The sequence below is a fragment of the Panthera leo genome, chromosome A1 (genome assembly GCF_018350215.1).
Source record: "Panthera leo isolate Ple1 chromosome A1, P.leo_Ple1_pat1.1, whole genome shotgun sequence".
Classification (NCBI taxonomy): Eukaryota; Metazoa; Chordata; class Mammalia; order Carnivora; family Felidae; genus Panthera; species Panthera leo.
The window spans coordinates 230,540,015-230,558,723 of record NC_056679.1 but is presented as its reverse complement, the minus strand read 5'-3'; the positions used below and the strand labels follow the sequence as shown (position 1 = coordinate 230,558,723).

General features: G+C 48.8%; 1 protein-coding gene across 1 annotated transcript in view; it reads left to right on the top strand.

Moving 5' to 3' along the window:
* Window positions 1-18,709, top strand: part of ANKRD33B (ankyrin repeat domain 33B) — an 80,786-nt gene that overhangs the window by 54,155 nt on the left and 7,922 nt on the right. Inside the window, exon 3 of the mRNA XM_042953122.1 lies at window positions 11,236-11,376. Within this exon, the coding sequence (XP_042809056.1) occupies window positions 11,236-11,376 (141 nt within the window). The remainder of the gene's footprint in view (window positions 1-11,235; window positions 11,377-18,709) is intronic.

Genomic DNA, 18,709 nt, shown 5'->3' with positions numbered 1-18,709 from the left:
GCAAGCCCGATGCGGGGCTTGAACTCTGGAACGGTGAGATCATGACCTGAGCTGAAGTCAGATGCTCAACCGGTGAAGCCACCCAGGCGGCCCTGGGGGTGCATTTCTGAAGAGGGTGTATTGGGCAACAGGTGTTGTCAGATGGCTGGAGTGAGGAATTGTAAGGGGACTGTCTGCAGAGGCGGGACCCTGGGAGAGTGACCCAGGCAGAGGCCTGCCCCTCAGTTCATTCACCTGACACTGCGAAGGGGAAGCTGGCAGTCTGTGGGGTGGGAGGGGGGTGGGAGGCAGGGGTGAGTACCCCCATCTCTCCTTCTGCCGCAGCCCCTGCTGAGCCACACCAGAGACCTCAGGGCTGAGAATGGGCAGGTGCCCTTTCTGGAGGCCAACCTCTGCGCCCGAAAGCGGGGGCAGACAAGGAAGGGGAAGAAATGCACGGTTGGATTCTTAGAACTCAATTGCTCGGTCAAAGGACACACACATTTCCATAGCTGCTGCCGAGGGGCCTTTAGAAAAAAACCACAACAATTTATACTTTCCACCAAGTTCCCAAGGGCGTTCTTGCCAAGCCTGGGAAAGATCAATCTTTAGTGTTTGCCAGTCCCTGAATTATGGTTTGAACTTGTGTTTGCCTGATTCTCACGGCAGCCCGGGATCTGCTATGATGTTTCTGGGCGCAGTTGCCCGAGCACCCAGTGAAACAGGGCTTCGATGACGAAGAAGCTGCCTTCTCTTGCAACACGATGTGTCTGAAGGCCACGGTGATGCGGTTGCTTCATTGAGCGGCTCCAAGAGGCCAGGATCGGGGAGCCAGCTTCTCAGAAGTGCTGTTGACCTTTCCCTCATGCTGCCAAGACTAACACAGGGAGACTTTGGGAGGGGGGAGCAAATCCCTGTCTGTGTCCTATTCTCTAGGGCAGGAAAACATTTCCAGATGCCTCCAACAGAGTTTTGTTTATATCTCACTGCCAGGGTTGTGTTACATGCCCCGTGCCAAAGCAAGTCACTGGCAAGGGTGACAGAATGACCCCAAATGACTTGGTCTGGTCAACGTTGGCCCCAACAGGATCCGTGTGGTTAAGGAAAACTTTAAAGCAACCAAATGTTTATATTATTTGATATCACAACTGAACTGAATGTCGGGGGTCTTGGCTTTCTACCGCCCTCACTCAGCATTCATGAGTATAAATTAAGACGCAAATACCTTTGATCTGCCTGTCGAATGGTTCTCTAAGAAGTCTAACCTCTTCAGATACTTAATGCATAATAAAAATCCCACTGAATCTGTGTTAGGCCTTTACAATGGAGAGAGTGTATGAAAATAAATCCTCAAATAATCCCTAAATCTCATTTAGCCAGCAATTTCAACCTCTATCCCGCCCCAACAACAACAAAAAAAAAATATAAAGTGAAGTAACCAAAGAAATGAGTTAGTCTCAGGAATGGAGTTAGGCATTTCCTTTCTCCGTTTCTCGTTCCTCTTTGATAGGAGTGTGACAACGTGAGGAAGTAGCAGGTGTCTTTTTGAGCTGGTGACACTATAGAGTTGGTTGGGTCTAAGTAACCTCTGGCGTCCTTGAAACTTGTGATTCCTTGAACTTATTTTTACAGTTCTGAAGGAAATGCACTGAGAGCTGGCCTGACATTCTGTATGCCTCTTACTGCAGAGGGCAGGGTGGCAGTGAGGACTGGGGCTGGGGGTGTGTGGGGGGGATGCTCAGGCTGCCCGTGCAAGGCCTGGCTCATGAACCGGATTTGGGGAGGGCCCCTTTCAGAGGAGAACGCATGACTCGGCTCGAAACCGGGAATAAATGCCTCTTCAGTTTATTTATTCTGTTATCACCTCCCACGGTCATGATTTTAGTCTGACTTCATTCTGATTTTTCTTTTTAGTTTTTTGAAGTGTTTTCCTTTTTCTTGGTTTCTGTGTGTTTTGATTAAGAAAGTAGAGGTTGGCAGGTTTCTGGGTTTTCCTAGCATTGCCCTACCTTTTCCTGTAAACTCCCGTTTCCTGAGCCCTTCTCTCTGGCCACTGCAATGCCTCTCCAGGCCACAGCTCACCCTGCTGTTTATTCAGACACCTGACTGCCCCACAGACTGAGAGGAAGCCCGTCAATGACTTTCTCACACTCCCTTCTCGGTATCTCCCCACCCCCCCACCCCACTTGGGGAGCATCTATTTGCTCTTGTAGCTGTGGTTGGATGTGACATTTCCAAAGTCAACAGTTCCCTCTACTGGCCTGATTTGGAAATTTGGAAAAGTACATTTCAAGTACCTGGAGTCAAACTAAGTCAAATCTTTGGACAACTCAAACCCTGTAACATTTTCCCATTTTTAGAGGAGCACGGGTTTATTGTCTGTTTCCTTCCCTCGAATAAAGGAGTAAACAAGATTCTTAGCCCAAAACTGGTATTCAATAAAATGTTGAGTTAATCAGCAATTAATACTTGTGATGCCCATGTAATTCTTACACAATGTAATTCCATGTCCTTATAATTCTTATGTGGGTTATAGCGTGGTGATTAACCTTTTTGATAAGTGAATTTTTTCCAAGAGAGAGATAGTAATCCTTGAGCCATATCACTTTCCAGATATATATTTATTTTGCTGTCAATTGGAAGTTTTGGATGTATGAGCACGGTCATGAGGGTTGTAGTGGTGGTGGGAATCCACAGCCACATGGAAATGTGGGTCTGGGATACAAGGATGGTTCATGTGCCTAATTCAGGCTTGGAGGACCAGCAAAGAGCTTCCATTGGAAGAGATGGCTTATCAAGTAGCTGGGTAACAGAAGAAAAACAAATTTATAAACATGTATATTTCATGTACATACAGGAGATAACCAGGAAAAATGAGTAACTCAAAGAGGTGACTTAGAACTCCAGCTTCTATGGGATCTTGAGCAAAGAACAAATATGCGGAAAAATGACAGGACAAAACAAAGTAGTTTTAGGCTTCCAGGGATGGTACTCTGTGGGAAGGTAAACTAATGGTAGCTAAAGACTAGAAAGTTTGTCATGTAGATTTCTCTGGGGCCTCTCCAAGCTGATAGGATCTGCAGCTGCCTCAGCAATTAACTTTTCTCTTCCTGGTACAAAGAGAAGGAGGGACTCTTTTGGAAATTTGTGTCCTGCTTTTAAGCAAATGGGAGAGGACAGGGAGCTTTCCTTGTGTCTGCCTTCAGTTTAAAATAATATATATCAAAGCAGCATAATTTGGGGTGGCATCTTCTGCTACCTTTCAGGGAGCAGGGCCAGATTAAAAGGAGCTAAGTGTTTATTTGTTTTTAAAGTTTTTGTTTATTTATTTTGAGAGAGAAAGGGCGAGCAGGGGAGGGGCAGAGAGAGAGGGAGAGAGAGAGAGAATCCCAAGCAGTCTCCGCACTGTCAGCACAGAGCCTGGTGCAGGTGAACTCACAGAACCCTGAGATCATGACCTGAGCTGAACTCAAGAGTCAGATGCTTAACCAGCTGAGCCACCCAGGTGCCCCAAAAGGAACTAGCTTTCTAAAGAGTTATGAAGTAGTAGAGACCATTAAGGGTTTTAAGTAGTAGTTTTCTTGATCAGAAGAATTTCTTCTTGGAGTTATGATATTGGTAATGTGGAGAATTGATGAGAAGGCAGAAATGGAACTAAGGAGGACAGTTAGGAGATGGGCTGTAGCCCTTGGGGATGTGATGGTCCAGATCAGGGAGTAGTTATGGGGATGGGGAGACAAGAATAGACTTGCAAGATATTTAAGAGATGGGGTTGGCAGAATTGCATGATACTTTGGATGGGGGAAAAGTGAGGGAGGGCTGAAGACGAAGCCCAGATTTCTGGCTTGGACACCTAGGTGATTGGTGATGTTCATCACTGAATAAGGAATGTGAGAGAGAGGAACGGGTTTCGAAGAAACCTGTTTTGGATTTGATTTGTTTGTGGGACACTCAAGATGAAATATCCATTAGACAGATATTTAGCTAAGAAAGTCACGAAGAGGGACAGAGCTAGAGATAAGCAGTCTGGGAGTTCTAGAGTGATATCTGGATCCAGGAGAACGGATAGGTCATCGAGGAAGAGTGTATGGATAAGAGGAGGGCTTAGTCTTGCATCTGAGGCACAACAGCATTTCAGGAAGAAGAGAACAGAGACTCTCATAAAGGAAATTGAGGAGTGGCTGGAGAGATAGGAGGAAAATCAGAAGGGTGAACTATCAGGATATCCATGGAAAAAGAGTGTTTCGAAAGAGTGGAACAAGACAAGGGGTAAACTATGAAGACGTCAAGTAAGAGGAAAACTGACTGATAGCCATTGGGTTCCCCTACAACATGGTCATTGGATGGAAAGTACTTTCAGGAGGATTTGGGGAGTGTAAGTAGCAAGAGTGAGAGTGGATGACTCAGAAAGTTGAGCTTAGAAGTCAGATGACTGAGGGTCGGGGCTGGAATGGGCAGACAGGTTCACAGGATTATTACTGGTCATTGCAATGGACTGGATGTCTGTGTTCCTTCCAAACTTGTGTTAAATCCTGACCCCCAAGATGATGGTATTATGAGGTGGGCTTTTGGGAGATGATGAGGTCATGATGGTGGAGCCCTCATGAATAGCATTAGTGCTTTTAGAAAAGAGACTCCAGAAAGTTCCCTCCCCCATTCTGCCATGTGGGGACACAACAAGAAGACAGCTGTCTATGAACCAAGAATCAGTTCTTACCAGAGACCGAATCTGCTGGTATCTTGATCTTGGACTCCCAGACAATAGAACTGTGAACTATAAATATTTGTTGTTTGAGCCACCCATTCTATGGCAGTTTGTTACAGCAGCCTGAATGGACTAAGACAGTCATATGTATGTATGAAGTTTTTTTAAGATGGGAGACCCGTTCACATGAATATCCAGTTAGCTATTGCTGCGTAACAAGCAACCCCAAACTCTAGTTTAAGATATATTTGTTGTTCATGCATCATTGAACGGACTGGGGATCAGATAATCTAGATTACTTTGGCTCACATGTGTGTGAGTGAGCTGGACCCTGTTCTAGAGTGTGCTTGTGTACTCCAGCTATGGCAGGTCTGCTCCATGGGCTTCCTGTCCTCCTCCTGGGACCATCAGGCTGGCTTGGGCATGTTTTTCTTATGAAGATAGCTAAGGCACAAGTGCGAGAAGGAGTTTAGCCAAGTAAGTGCGTTTCAAGCTTCTGCTTGCATTATGCCTTTTATTTTATTTTATTTTATTTTATTTTATTTTATTTTATTTTATTATTTATTTATTTATTTATTTATTTATTTATTTATTTTAACATACTTGGATTTTTTTAAATGTTTTATTCATTTTTGGGAGACAAAGAAAGAGAGAGAGAGAGAGAGAGAGAGAGACCATGAGTGGGGAATGGGTAGAGAGAGAGGGAGACACAGACTCTGAAGCAGGCTTCAGGCTCCGCACTGTCAGCACAGAGCCCAACGTGGGGCTTGAACTCACGAGCTGTGAGATCATGACCTGAGCTGAAGTCAGTCACTCAACCGACTGAGCCAGCCAGGCGCCCCAGCCAATGTTTTTTCTTAACAGAAGAACTGTGAAGTCATGTGACAAAGGACAAAGTGAAAAATTTGAGCCATCAGTGCAATCTGATCAGAGTGGATTTGCTAGGAGGGAGAGGTTGAAGGGAGAGGAGGTCATCAGTAGCACAGATATTCCACAGAAGTGGGCAGAGAGTGTTTTTAAAGCACTGGAAGGGGAGGAGAGATTGGCATCTTTAAATAGAAGAGTCACCCTTCCTTTTTCTTAAGGAGGGAAGGACGAGAGACTGCTTGTGGATGTGGGGAAGTTTGTGGGGGTGGTGAGGGTAAGTCGGGGGGTTCCCTTCTTGTGGTTTCTGTTCCCTCTGTGAGGTAGAGGGTGTGTCATCTCCTGAGAGTGGGGTTGGCTGGGAGGTAGGTGGTTTAAGAGTGGGAAAGTTTGTGCTCGCTTCGGCAGCCACGTGCTCAAAGCGGAGCGATACAGAGATCGCCTTGCCTCTGTGCAAGGATGGCATGTGAATTCGTGAAGTTCCACATTAAAAAAAAAAAAAAAAAAAAAGAGGGGCGCCTGGGTGGCTCAGTCGGTTAAGCGTCTGACTTCAGCTCAGGTCATGATCTCGCGGTCCGTGAGTTCAAGCCCCGCGTCGGGCTCTGTGCTGACAGCTCAGAGCCTGGAGCCTGTTTCAGATTCTGTGTCTCCCTCTCTCTGACCCTCCCCTGTTCATGCTCTGTCTCTCCCTGTCTCAAAAATAAATAAAACGTTAAAAAAAAAAAATTAAAAAAAAAAAAAAAAGAAAGAAAAAAAGCAGTGGGAGAGTTAAAAATTTTCCACATGGGACTTGGGGGATAGTCAGCTGGGAAACAGCATAGGTGGGCTGGGTGGGAGATCCAGGCGACCTTTTCCATCCATGGGCACCACTGCTGTCACGGATTTCCACCCTCATACACGCACTCAGCGATGATGCTCTTGGCCATCCATATTGGAACCAGAATGATACCAGAACTCAGCTTCAGCTTTTTAGTCTCTGCTCCTGGCTCAGCCAGTCATCAGGGCCTGTCCGGTCAGGTCTTCAGGGGCCCTCAAAGTCAGCCACGCCTCTCCACCCGCCTGCCCTCCCAGGGCTCATTGCCCACCCACCGCCCAGGAAGGCTTGGGCTCAGCGGGGAGAGGATCCACACCCAGCTGCCCACCCACAATCATTGTCCTGACCTTGTATTCTTGTCGAGTGGCCCCATGCTAGATCCCCCTTTTTGAAAACACGCTTTTGATTTTACAACAGTTGGACTCACGGAAGAGCTCCAGAGATGGTACAGAGAGTCTCTTATACCCACACCCGGTTCCCCTGTGGTTACATCTTACATTAGTGATATACGTTTGACACAGTGAATGAACAGTATCGATGCTTTATTACCATTCACTCACATCCGTTCTTTACTCAGACTTTATCAGCTTTTCTCCGATGCCCTTCTTCTGTTCCAGGTCCCGTGTGGGGTTCCACGTTGCATTTAGTTGTCATGTGAGGCTTCTCTTGTCTGTGATGGTTTCTCATACTTTCCTTGTTTTTGTGACCTTGACGGTGTGGGGAGTACGGGTCAGGTAGTTTGTAGAGTATCCCTCAGTTTGGGTGTGCCTTATGTTTCCTCGTGGTTAGACTAGGGTTGTAACTTTTGACGGGGAGGCCCACGGAGGAAAGTACTGTTCTCGTCACATCTTTCCAAAGGTCCTGTTTAAAAAAAAATGCAGTGACAGTTGTTAAAGATGGCGAAAGACTTCATTCAGGACCATTGAGATAGGTACAGGGACCACTGCCATGGGATTTTGCAGATGGTGGAGGGGGTTTGGCTCAGCTCCCAGTACAGCATGTGCAAGTGGGAATTTATAGCCAAGGAACAGGGTGAGGGACAGCAGGTGGAAAATCACTCAGAAGAATATCCAGGGTAAAGGGAGTTCTGGCTAAACTGAGGTAACAGGATTCTTGCTGAAGACAGGACAGGGTGATCTGTCATTCCCGGGGCAGGGGGGCGGTATGGAGGGTGAGGACCGTGATCAGATATGGAGGGTGGGGTGCTGGTCAAACTGAACGGAGTTCTAAAACTAGATTTTCTAAGGAAATGCACAGAGGGGCCAGGGAGAGGGTTCAGGAGCCCAACCGAAGTTTGGTGAAGCACAGAATCTTTGTCAGTACGGCCGTCAACATGACTTACCACCGTGGATGTTCACCTTGGTCACCTGGCTGAGGCTGTTCTGTTCGTCAAGTGTCTCCGCTGTCCCCTCCCTGCTCACCATAGTCTCCTTGAAAGGAAGTCGCTCTGCAGAGCCGCGCGTAAGGAGCGGGTTGTTACTTTCCACTGCCTTCAGAGTGCAGCCCTGCATGAATTACCTGGAATTTTTCTGCACGGCACTTTTTTTACACACACTGTCTGTAATTTTCAAAAACGGTGAGGTCGATATTATCTCCCATTTTCTAGAAGTGGAAACAGAGACTCAGTGAAGTTGGCTCACCTTCCCAACGTCACCCACCTTTTAAGTGGCAGGCTGGGACTTGAACTTGGGTGTTCTCACAGCCAGCTCTTCCAAGCACTAAGTTCTCTGTCTAGACTGTTGCTTAATCATACCACTGAAGTTAATTCATCCAGAATTCACTTAGCCCCTGGGTCACTTGTGGCCTTCTCTTAGGCAGGGTAAAGCTCATGGGGGTTGCTTTGGGGCTCTCAATGGAGAGCCCATCCTTTGAAAGGGTTTCATCCAAGGACTTCAGGAACTAAATCTAATCCCAGAAGGTTGGACGGGGCTCAAACTAGATTTCAGTGTGGTGCATGTCCTGGTTATGTAAGCAAGGCTGTGTGTGTTTGTCCTCTGTGTCTATCTGTCTCTATTACTCCCAACTCTTGATTCCAGCTCAGGTCATGATCTCACGCTTTGTGGGATTGCGTCCTGCATCGGACTCTGCCCTGACAGCATACAGCCTGCTTGGGATTCTCTCTCTCCCTCTCTCTCTGCCCCTCTCCTGTTCGCTCTAAGATTCCGTTTCTGGGAGAGCCAAACTGTAATTAAAAACTGTTTGGTGACTGAGGACTTAGCATAGTGATTCCATTTTGGACCTATTGTCTTGTTATTTACAGAAGATAGGTTAATATCTCTATGTCCTTAGAAGCATCTTGTCCACTGTTGATTTCATTGAACAAGACCATCTGTGTTAAAGAGGGATTATTCTGATATCCTGAGAAAGCCAGTGGGGAGGCAGGATGGATTTCCTGGGTCATTGGAAGCTCAGGCCTGGATGTCAGAAGGCGTCAGCCACACGTTGATTTTTCTGAGCTCAACATAACGAGCAGAACAGTTCTGTATAATGGGCTGTTTGCAGTGTGGATTTTCAAATTTTCCTCTCTCCGCCTGTTCAAAGCGTTTAGGATATATTGGTGCAAAGGACATCCTGGTGCAAATCACGACAGACACGCTTTCGCATTTTAGAAGAAATGGCTCTGAACGAATTGCAATTCGTTTCACTTCGACCCTGGCTAAATCTTAGTGACAGGTGCCGCAGAGCGTTCAGCTGGGTGACAAACCTGACTGAGATCAAAGGACCCTCCCGTCCCTGACAGTTTAGAGCAATTAATCTGCTCTGGGCACCTGGCGGCTGGCGTCATACCCTCCCCGGCACCTTTGATGACAACGGAGGGCACAATGAGTGGAAGCACGAGCTGGTGGGAAACCGTGAGTCACGGCTGGTGTGTGGCACCCGTGTGTTTCTGGCTTGTTCCCGGCAAGGTCGTGCTGTTAGTCAGTGTTTCTCTCTCAGAAAGCTTCATGGTTCACCTTTCAGTTTTTGCCATGAGTTCAGGAGATGGGCTGAGGTCCGTGGTAAGCGGACAGTGATGCTTCTAGAAGAGTCCGCACCCCAATTTTTGTCGAGAGTGGGCAGCCGTGAGGCCTCACCTCCTCTGCCACATCCCAGATCTCATGCAGGGACTGTTCTAGAGTCAGCCAGGGCGGGGGGGGGGATGTGGCCTCATGGGTCTGGCATCTCCATGGTGCAGAGGCCTTCCTTGGGGGAGGAGGTGATACCTACTTAACCTCAGAGAGCACTGGAGTGTCCACGAGGCCCCATGGCTGCAGCCTGACAGTGGGGGTTCCCCAGGAGCACGTGTGCGCTGGAAAGAATGGGGGGGTTCGGAGAGCCGGAGGCCCAGGAGACGGTGTCCCGCAGGCTCTTGCCGTCTCCAGCGTAGGTTAGCTGAGTCAGCAGGGGCCGGGGTGCAGATGGCAGCTGCGGGGAGGGTCTGGGGGTGCAGGGGCCCAGGTGAAGGGGAGGTGGAGAGAAAGCCATCTCCCACCTCTGTGCGTTTGGTCCTCAAACTGTGAAATCTGAGCCCCTAGGGCAAGAGCTCTGAACAGGGGGGATTCGTCCAACACCGGGGATATTTGGCAATATTTGGCCACTTCCCCCCCGCCGCCCTCCAACCCTGGCTGACTCTAGGACAGTCGCTGCATGAGATCTGGGCTGTGGCAGAGGAGGTGAGGCCTCATGGCTGCCCGCTGTCAACAAAAATTCGGGTGCAGACTCTTCCAGTCTTGGTTGTCATACCTGGGCAGGAGGAGAGATGTGGGTGCCACCGGCATCTAAGGGGGGAGACCAGGGATGCTGCTAACCGTCCTACAATGCCCAGGGCAGTCCTACAACAAGAATAATCTGGCCCCAAATGTCACTAGCCCCAAGCTTGGGACCCTGCTCTAGGTGACTGAAGTGGAGAGATGCAGGGTGTCATTTCACACTAGGACTTCAGTATAGCGGTGGGCATCGGGCAGCATGTTTATTTGACCCGAGAATCTCTTAATGTGGCCCCGGTAGCTGTATTTGAGGAGCTCCCCCCTCCATTTTGGTTCTCTGGGGTTGAGCCAGGAGAATCCTGGGAATAATGCTTTTTACCTGGCATTCTCCTTATTCACCCAGATCCAAGAACTTGTGGGCTTTTGATGAGCCCCTTTGGGAATGAGCAGAAAATCGGGTCCTTTTTGGAGGTGCAAGGTGATAAAGGGGAGAATCTGTATTCTTTTTTTGGGGTGGGAGTAGAAAATCTGTATTGTGAAATGAATGTTCTGACCAGCTTAGGTTATGGCTGGGTCTGGGTAGCAATCTTTCCCAGTTCCCTGTCTGCCTGTTCGTGTGTGTGTGAGAGACAGGCAGATGGACAGATAGACAGACACGGCTGAGTGGTAATGGACAGTGACAGCATGAACGGGCGTATCCTATTGGTGTGATGGTGACCTTCTCTTTGGGAGCACTGAGAAATGGCTCTGAGGTTCCTTTTTCGTTCTGCATCTGTTTGCCTTGGCATCTCCTGCTGGGAGCTGACAGCATCCGGAACCTTCCCCCCCCCCCCCCCTCCACCAGCCAGTGTCGCTGGAGGCTAGTTCAGCTCAGTTTCCACCCCCACCCCCACAGCTCACTGGCTCCCCACGCTTCCTCCTTACCAGTTTGACGGACAGCTGAACCCTCACGGGGGCGGGCCAAAGAGAACCAGAGTGAACCAGGGTGGCTCCCTGTGTCTTCCTGTTTACCGGACTTCGTGAGAATTATTTCTTGTGTCTAAGAGGCAACCCCCACCCCCACCCCCCGCAAGCGGGCTGGCCCGGGAGGTCGACCATGGGACGTTCTCTCTCTAGGAAGAATGCTTCACTGGGGTGCACACTCCTTGTGGAAGGTGGTCAGTAAACGTGTGTAATTCTCTTTGCAGGACATGCCACCATCACCAACTACTTGTTGAACTATTTTCCCGGCCTTGACCTTGAAAGGAGGAACGTGTTTGGGTTCACGGCCCTGATGAAAGCCGCCATGCAGGGCCGGACGGAATGCATCCGAGCCCTGATGTTGGCAGGTATGTCTCTACTTGCCCTGTGCGGTCCCAGGGGTCTCAGGAAGTGCTGATTTTGGCCCTTGAAAGAATGTGTATTGACGGGGCACCTGGGTGGCTCAGTCAGTTAAGTGTCCCGACTCTTCCTTTCCGCTCAGGTAATGATTTCATGGGTTCGTGAGTTTAAGCCCCACGTCAGGCTCTGTGCTGACAGATTCACTGTCTCTCCCTCTTTCTCTGGCCCTCCCCTGCTTGTGTTCTCTCTCTCTCTCTTTCTCTCTCAAAATAAATAAGCTTATATAAAAAAAGAATGTGTATCGAGAGGAATCAGTTCCATAGAGCCTAAGCCTAGCAGATGTGGCCAAGAATGGTTTCTTTGAGGTGTGCAGCCGTCATCCTCTGAGCTGAAACAAACAAAAAGGAAAGCAAACCCCTCAGGGTGGGGCGGGAGGTCACAGCACTTGTCACCCCACAGCAAACCCCTCCCTGCTCCCTGATGAGCTCTCCTTCACCCTTAGCTCCTTCCTGCCCATATTTGTTCTTCTTTGTTTATTTTATTTATTTTGAGAAAGGGTGGGGAGGGGCAGAGCCAGAAGGAAAGAGAATCCCCAGCAGGCTCTGTATGGTCAGCGCAGAGCCCGATGCGGGGCTCGAACTCCCCGAACCATGAGATCATGACCTGAGCAGAAATCAAGAGTCAGACGCTTAATGGACTGACTTTTTTTTTTTCCAAGTTAAGTTTTTTATTGGAATAATTTAGATGAATGGAGAGTGACAAAGATAGTACAGAGTCCCACCTGGTCCTCACTTGTTTCCTGCACATTAACGTCTTACTGGGAGGCCAACGTTGGTTCAGGACTCTTAGCTAAACCCCAGACTTTACTCAGATTCCACCCGTTCTCCCATTGCTGTCCCCTTTCTGTTCCAGGATCCCATCCAGGCTCCCACATGTAACGGCCACCTGTCCCCAGTGTCCTGTGGTCGGTGACAGTTTCTCAGTCTTACCTCCCTGCTCATGACCTGCCTGGCTCCAAACTGGCCCGTATGGTGTCCTCGGCCTGTCGTTTTCCTTGTGATTGGATTGGGGTTATATGAGTCACCGCTTGCTTTGGATTTTTTTTTTTTTTTTTCTCCTGCTTTACCCTGAGGGTTTAGGAGAAACTGGAAGAAAAATAAATCCTGTAAGTGATGGCAGTCTTCGAAGAGGAAAACTTTCATGGAAATAACAAAGATCATAATTAGAATTAGTCCCATTGATTGTGCTTTTGACTCTGACAGTTTCATTTTTGAAAGGCGAGATACAGCAGTTTCAGACGAGTTTAGGCCGTGCCTGTCCTATACCAGGAAAGAGACGCTTCCTCCTAATTAACCGGTGTTTGTGATGCTCTTGTATTTGGGGGAGGCTTCGTCTGCTTTTACTGCTTCTGGAGCTTAGTTATAATTGAGTATAGGTTTTTAGTAATTTCCTTTTCTACCCAAGCATTTATGGTGTTAATCACATCACTTCATTTTTCCTGATGAATTAATTTGAATTACAGGCCCTTTTGTTCTTAGGTCAATTGCCTTGCCATCACTCCGGAAAATGCCCAGGTGTTGGCTGTCATTCGGCTTTTTTTCTGGGTCTGATGGAAGTTTCAGGCGTTCGCTAAGCATTTACAGGATTGCAGAAATGCCTCTGGGGCCTCTTGAGGGATGGGCCTGCTTCAGGGCAGCGCGTCCAGGGCCTCGGTTACGGATAATGAATTTGGCATTAGGTTTCATGGCGTTAGGTTTCCTCCCCCTTGCCTGTGCCCTCCTCCTGAGCCCTGCGCATCAGAGTCGAGCACGGTTCTCACGGGTGCAGACCTGTGGTCTACCCACCCTGAACTGTTCCTTGTCCGAGCAGAATGGTCAGCAGAACTGACTTGGAAGCCAGGACCCCTGGTTCTTGATTCCAGTCCCTTCGTTTATCGTCTCTACACCTGGGCCAGTCACCTAACGCCCTGGGCCTCTGCTGGGACGGGAGGTGAACGACTGTAGGAAGTCGTAATGGGGACTGAATGAACTCCCATGTGGAAAGCCCTTGGGTGTATGTCCGGCGTGGAAGAAGCCTCTGGTCAATGGCAGTTATTATTATTGTTACTTGTGAATTTATGTGCTCAGTAATTGTCACATGAATGAAAAGCAGTGGTATATTTTTCCCCCTTGAAAAATATCCCCGTGGTGAAATACTTAAGCTTTCCTGCCGAGGGTCGTGGGCACATAGCTCGCAGCTTCTGAATTTTTTTACTGCTGTCATTTGGTGCTGGATAATTCTTTGTGGGGGTGGGGGGAGGGGGGCATCCCGGGAACTGTAGGATATTCAGCACCTGCCCTGGCCTCTCCCCACCAGGTGATGCTAGCACCCTCCCAGTCGACCAAAAATGTCTCCAGACATTGCTAAAAGTCCCCTGGGCGTGTAAAGCGGCCTCTTGTTGAGAAACACTGATGTCAGTAATTTAAATGGGAAAGGGTAGAAAAAAAGAAGAGAATCTTTTCCTTCTTATATGCATTCCTCTTTCCAGCTTGTTCTATAGTCCTTCTTAAAATAAAAATCTGACAGCTCTTCGGAGGGGTTTCTGAACTGCCCTCTAAGGTTTTGGTGTTTAACTTCTCGAAGGTGTTAATTTTCTACTATTACCTCTGAGGTGGCTCACGCTTCTTTTCCCCAGGAAAATGCGTTACACTTTCCCTTTACAGTAGATGTAAAGATGTACAGTGTGTGTTTTAAAAGAAGAAAAAGTGAGGAGCACCTGGGTGGCTCAGTCAGTTGAGCGTCTGACTCTTGGTTTCAGCTCAGGTCCCCATCTCACTCTTCGTGGGTTTCAGCCCCGCATCGGGCTCTGCACTGACAGTGAGGAGCCTGCTTGGGATTCTGTCTCTCTCTCCCTCTCTTTCTGCACATCTCTCTCAAAATAAATAAACTTTTTTAAAAACCAAAAAGGGGCACCCGGGTGGCTCAGTCGGTTGAGCGTCCGACTTCGGCTCAGGTCACGATCTCACGGCTCGTGAGTTCGAGCCCCGCGTCGGGCTCTGTGCTGACGGCTCAGCGCCTGGAGCCTGCTTCGGACTCTGTGCCTCCCTGTCTCTCTGCCCCAACCCACTCGCATTCTGTCTCTGTCTCCCTCAAAAATAAATACACGTCAAAAAAGATTTTTTTAAAGAAAGAAAAAAAAAATGTGTGATCGGATGTGTTTCCTGGGTTGGATGGAGAGCAATAAGGATACTTGTTGGGATGCCTAAAAATTTGCACAGGTAGTTTTAAGTCTTCTTTCCATTTAATATGTCAATATTAAGAAAGCCTTTGAAGATACTAACGCATGAGTGTTTCCTGGGATTGACACTTGAACACAGAGCGTGTTTAGTGTAGCTGTGGAAAGTCCCTTGAGAGATAATCAGTGGTCAGCATGTGATCGTTTCAAAAGCAAAAGGCACGCGCACTGTTATGCGTTAATGGGTCGAGATGCATACATCATCCCTCTTGTTCCAAGTGCAGGCTTTCTCCTGCACCTGAGTTGAATTTCCCAGTTGCAATTTCATTATATTCAGTAGGAAGCGTCTCCTTTGAGAAATGATGGATCATCGAATTGTATGCCCTGCCAGCACTGTTTAGATTTCCCAGTTCCTAACATACAGACACACGTCAGCTCTTATCTTACCTCGTCAGGCAGAACGAAATAACGTGGGAATTATCAAAACTTTGGATTTTATTAAAAACGTAACCGGGGTCTGGGAAGCTGATTTATTGGCTCTTTGGTTTTCGGCTTCCCCAGGAGTAGCGTCGGCTCTGCTGATAAGAATCCCAAGTGGGGCTGTGGATTCTCGTTAATTCAGTGGAATATTAATGCCCCGAAGTGACAGGTCTATTTAAATAAGTGGCCCTGAGAAGCCATAATGAGGACGCGACTTTCTCTGAAGAGAAGCAGAACTCAGTGGAGGTTGGCAAGCTCTAGACCTGCCTAGGCTCTTGTACCTGAAGTGTGATGTGATTTCTGTGGCATTCGGCCTTCGGGAAGCGGAAACAGGCAAACCCCTTCACGCGTCTGTGATCCCCAGCAACGATGCAGACATCCAGGAAGGTGTAGGAGCCTTGCTTCACAAGGGCCACTCTCCTCGTTGGTCCTGTGGTCATTCGTGTCCTAGGCGAGCCCCGACTGTGTGTGCTTCTGCAAAGCCAAGTGATACAACATCACAGCAGAGGTTTCTTTATTGTTTATAAGGATAACAGGAATCTCTTGTGAGCTGAGAATTTGCCAAGTTGGAATAATTTTAGATTAATTTGTAGAGAAAGGGCTAAAAATCAGGCATTCCATGTCACCACAGACAGTGTCTTAGCTTGGGAGCTTAGCTTGGTGCAAAAGGAAACCTTGAGACAGGACGTGGGGACAACTAGTTTCTCTGGAAGGTGAGGGAGCCGGGTGAAGGATACAAAGGGGAGACCCTGTGGGCAACTGGGACTCAGCCCTGCTGAGACTCCCTGAAGGACCAAGTACAAGGTATCTCAGAAATGCCTTTGGGGGTGGGGCAGGCTAGAAGGAGGTGCCCCATCCCCCACCCCCCAAATCAGGGCTCTTTCCTGAGACCCCGTGTCCTGACTGATCGTATTGATTGATCCCCAAGATACAAGCCGGGATGGCACACGGGAGGAAAGCTGCAGGAGCTGGTCCACAGGCTCCTGTGTCAGGAGAAAGGCCTCTTGCTGGGAGGGGACCAGAGACGGGCTTAGAAGGGTAGGTAATGTTGGGGGGCTGGCAGAGAATTTGGAAAGGAAGTGATGTGCCCAGGCTCTGTCTGCCTTCTTCTAGTCTGGCCATGACTGCTGGGGGGACAGTATCTGAGAATGAATGACGGAAGGTAGCTTCTTTTCCTTTGGCACCTGTTTGGGATGCTTTCTGCTTCCAGGAACAGACATCCTGACTTGATGGGGGCTGAAAGCAAACAAGCCTCTGTCCCCCCCCCCCCACCAGAAGTCTCAAGGCAGGCAGTAGCTGGGCAGAGTTGGCCCTGGGCTCCATGAGGACATCCCAGAACTGGGTTCCCTTTTCTGTTCACCCAGCACCCCTGACTCACCCAGCACCCCCATTCTCCCGGCACCTCCCATCCTCCCCACCCAGTACCCCTTCCCTTCCCACACAGCAGCACCCCTTCCTCCATCCAGCACCCCCTCCCCAGCACCTCCCATCCCCTCCCCCAACACCCCCTTTCCCACAGCACCTCCTATCCCCCACCCAGCATCCCCCCTCCCCCAACACCTCCCCCCCACAACCAGCACCCCCCTCCCCCAAGCACTTCCTATCCTCCCTCACCCAGTACCCCCTCCCCCCCACAGCACCTCTTTCTCCCCCCAGCACCCTCCTTCCCCCATTCAGCAACCCCCTCCCCCCACATGTTGGCTGGTTACTTCACATTGCACCAGAACTCTAGGCTTCAGATCTGTGTTTTAGACAGAAAGCGGCACTACCCACAGTCATCACTTTTATCAGGGTGCAAGAGCCTTCTTTGGGGCTCACTGACCCTTGTAAGAGAGGCTAAGGAAAAGGGGAACAGGATTGAAGTTACTGGGTTAGACCAGTATCCTCAACCGGGGGTGGGTGTTGCCCCCCCCAGGGAACACGTGCTAATATCTGGGGAAATTTTTGGTTGTCACAACTGTGGAATGCTACTTGCCCCCACTGGGTAGAGACTGGGGTTGCTGTTAAAAGTCTTAACGATGCACAGGACGGCCCCTACAACAAAATGATCTGGCCCAAAATGTCAGTAGTACTGACATGGCAAAACCCTGGTCTACGCCAGTCATGATGCATTGCCCAGAACTAAGTATGCTACTGCCTTGAGTAAAATCGAGGACTTTGTGTAGACAACTCACAGCACTCAACATGGCAGCAAACAGACACGTGGGTAGGAGCCCACCTTCTGTCTGCATGGCTGGAGCACTGGGTGAGACAGCAGGGGTAGGGGGTGAGGGTGCCAGTGGGTCCCGGGGAGAAGATGCACACACCGGCCTTTCAGAGTCCTCTGTTCTCTGAAACGTTCACTTATAGAGTGTTGACCATCGGTGCTGGCCTCCCACGGCTTCATCGCTCTGTCTAGGCCATTAATGTTGCCCTTCTTCACGACATGAATCCCAGACGTGTAGCATGGCTCAAGTCCTCAGGCTACATTACCATCAGAGTGGCCTTTGTTCTGTAAAAGTGTGTGGTTTCCAAGATCATTTTGAAGGGTTGTTGTTTTTTTTTTTTTCTGTTTATTTATTTAGAGAGGGACAGGAGGGGGTCAGAGAGGGAGGGAAAGAGAGAATCCCAAATAGGCTCTGTGACGTCAGCGCTAGAACCCAGTGCAGGGCTCGAACCCAGGAACCGTGAGATCACCACCTGAGCCAAAGTCAAGAGTCAGACACTGAACTGAGCCACCCAGGCGCCCCTTCCAAGATCATTTGGGAAAGGCACGAAAACAGCAGGAAGCACTGAACTACCCTTTGGACAGCTGCTCCTTTAGTTTTCTATTAGCTTTTGAAAAATGTCTCTCTCAAGCCACGTTCATTAAGATTTTAATTTTGCAGTTTGTTCCTTTTTAAGTGACGTGCAATTAATTAAGGCTTAATGTGTCATCTATTTTTTGCGATGACATTTTTACTGCCCCCTTTTCATTTTTGTCAGTTTATAAATTGTACTCTGGCTAATGAGTTCCATCCCGATTTCCAGTTCCAAATAATTATCACTCTCCGAGTACGTCTATTCTTTAATGTGCCACAGAATTAAGCACATTACGAGGCAAGCCCAGGTGAGCGGGCCTGCCTGTGCCAGGGGGCCGCTGGAGGGGCGCCAGGCCGGGGAGGCTGCTGAGCCCCTCCTCGCCTCCGTTCAGCACGTACTGAGCCGCCACCACATGTCAAACACCTGGGTCCGCGTGAGACATAAATGCAGAAGCCTCTGCCGGTCCCGGTCCCTGGAGAGCTCACAGACTAGATAATTGCCCTAGTTCTCCACACTGCTTTGCCAGTCAAAGTATGACTAATGGGACCTGAAATCCTGAATGGTTTTTAACTGTGTATGGGGCTGAGATTGGACCAAGATTAATTGAACAGCAATTCCTTCTTAATTTCTCTTATACGACTGCGCTGAAATTTATGAACATCTCATCAGGCTGAGCTGAAGTTTAAATTTGCAATATTAGGAGGGGGCGGTGGGTGCGACAGGGGAGATTTATTAAGGAAGTGACTAGTATAAGGGAGACTGAGGATATAGGAGTCAGGATTCTCCAGAAACACAGAACCAATGGGAGATACATGTTAAGAGATTTATTTTAAAGAATTAGCTCATGACCTTGGGGGTCAGCAAGC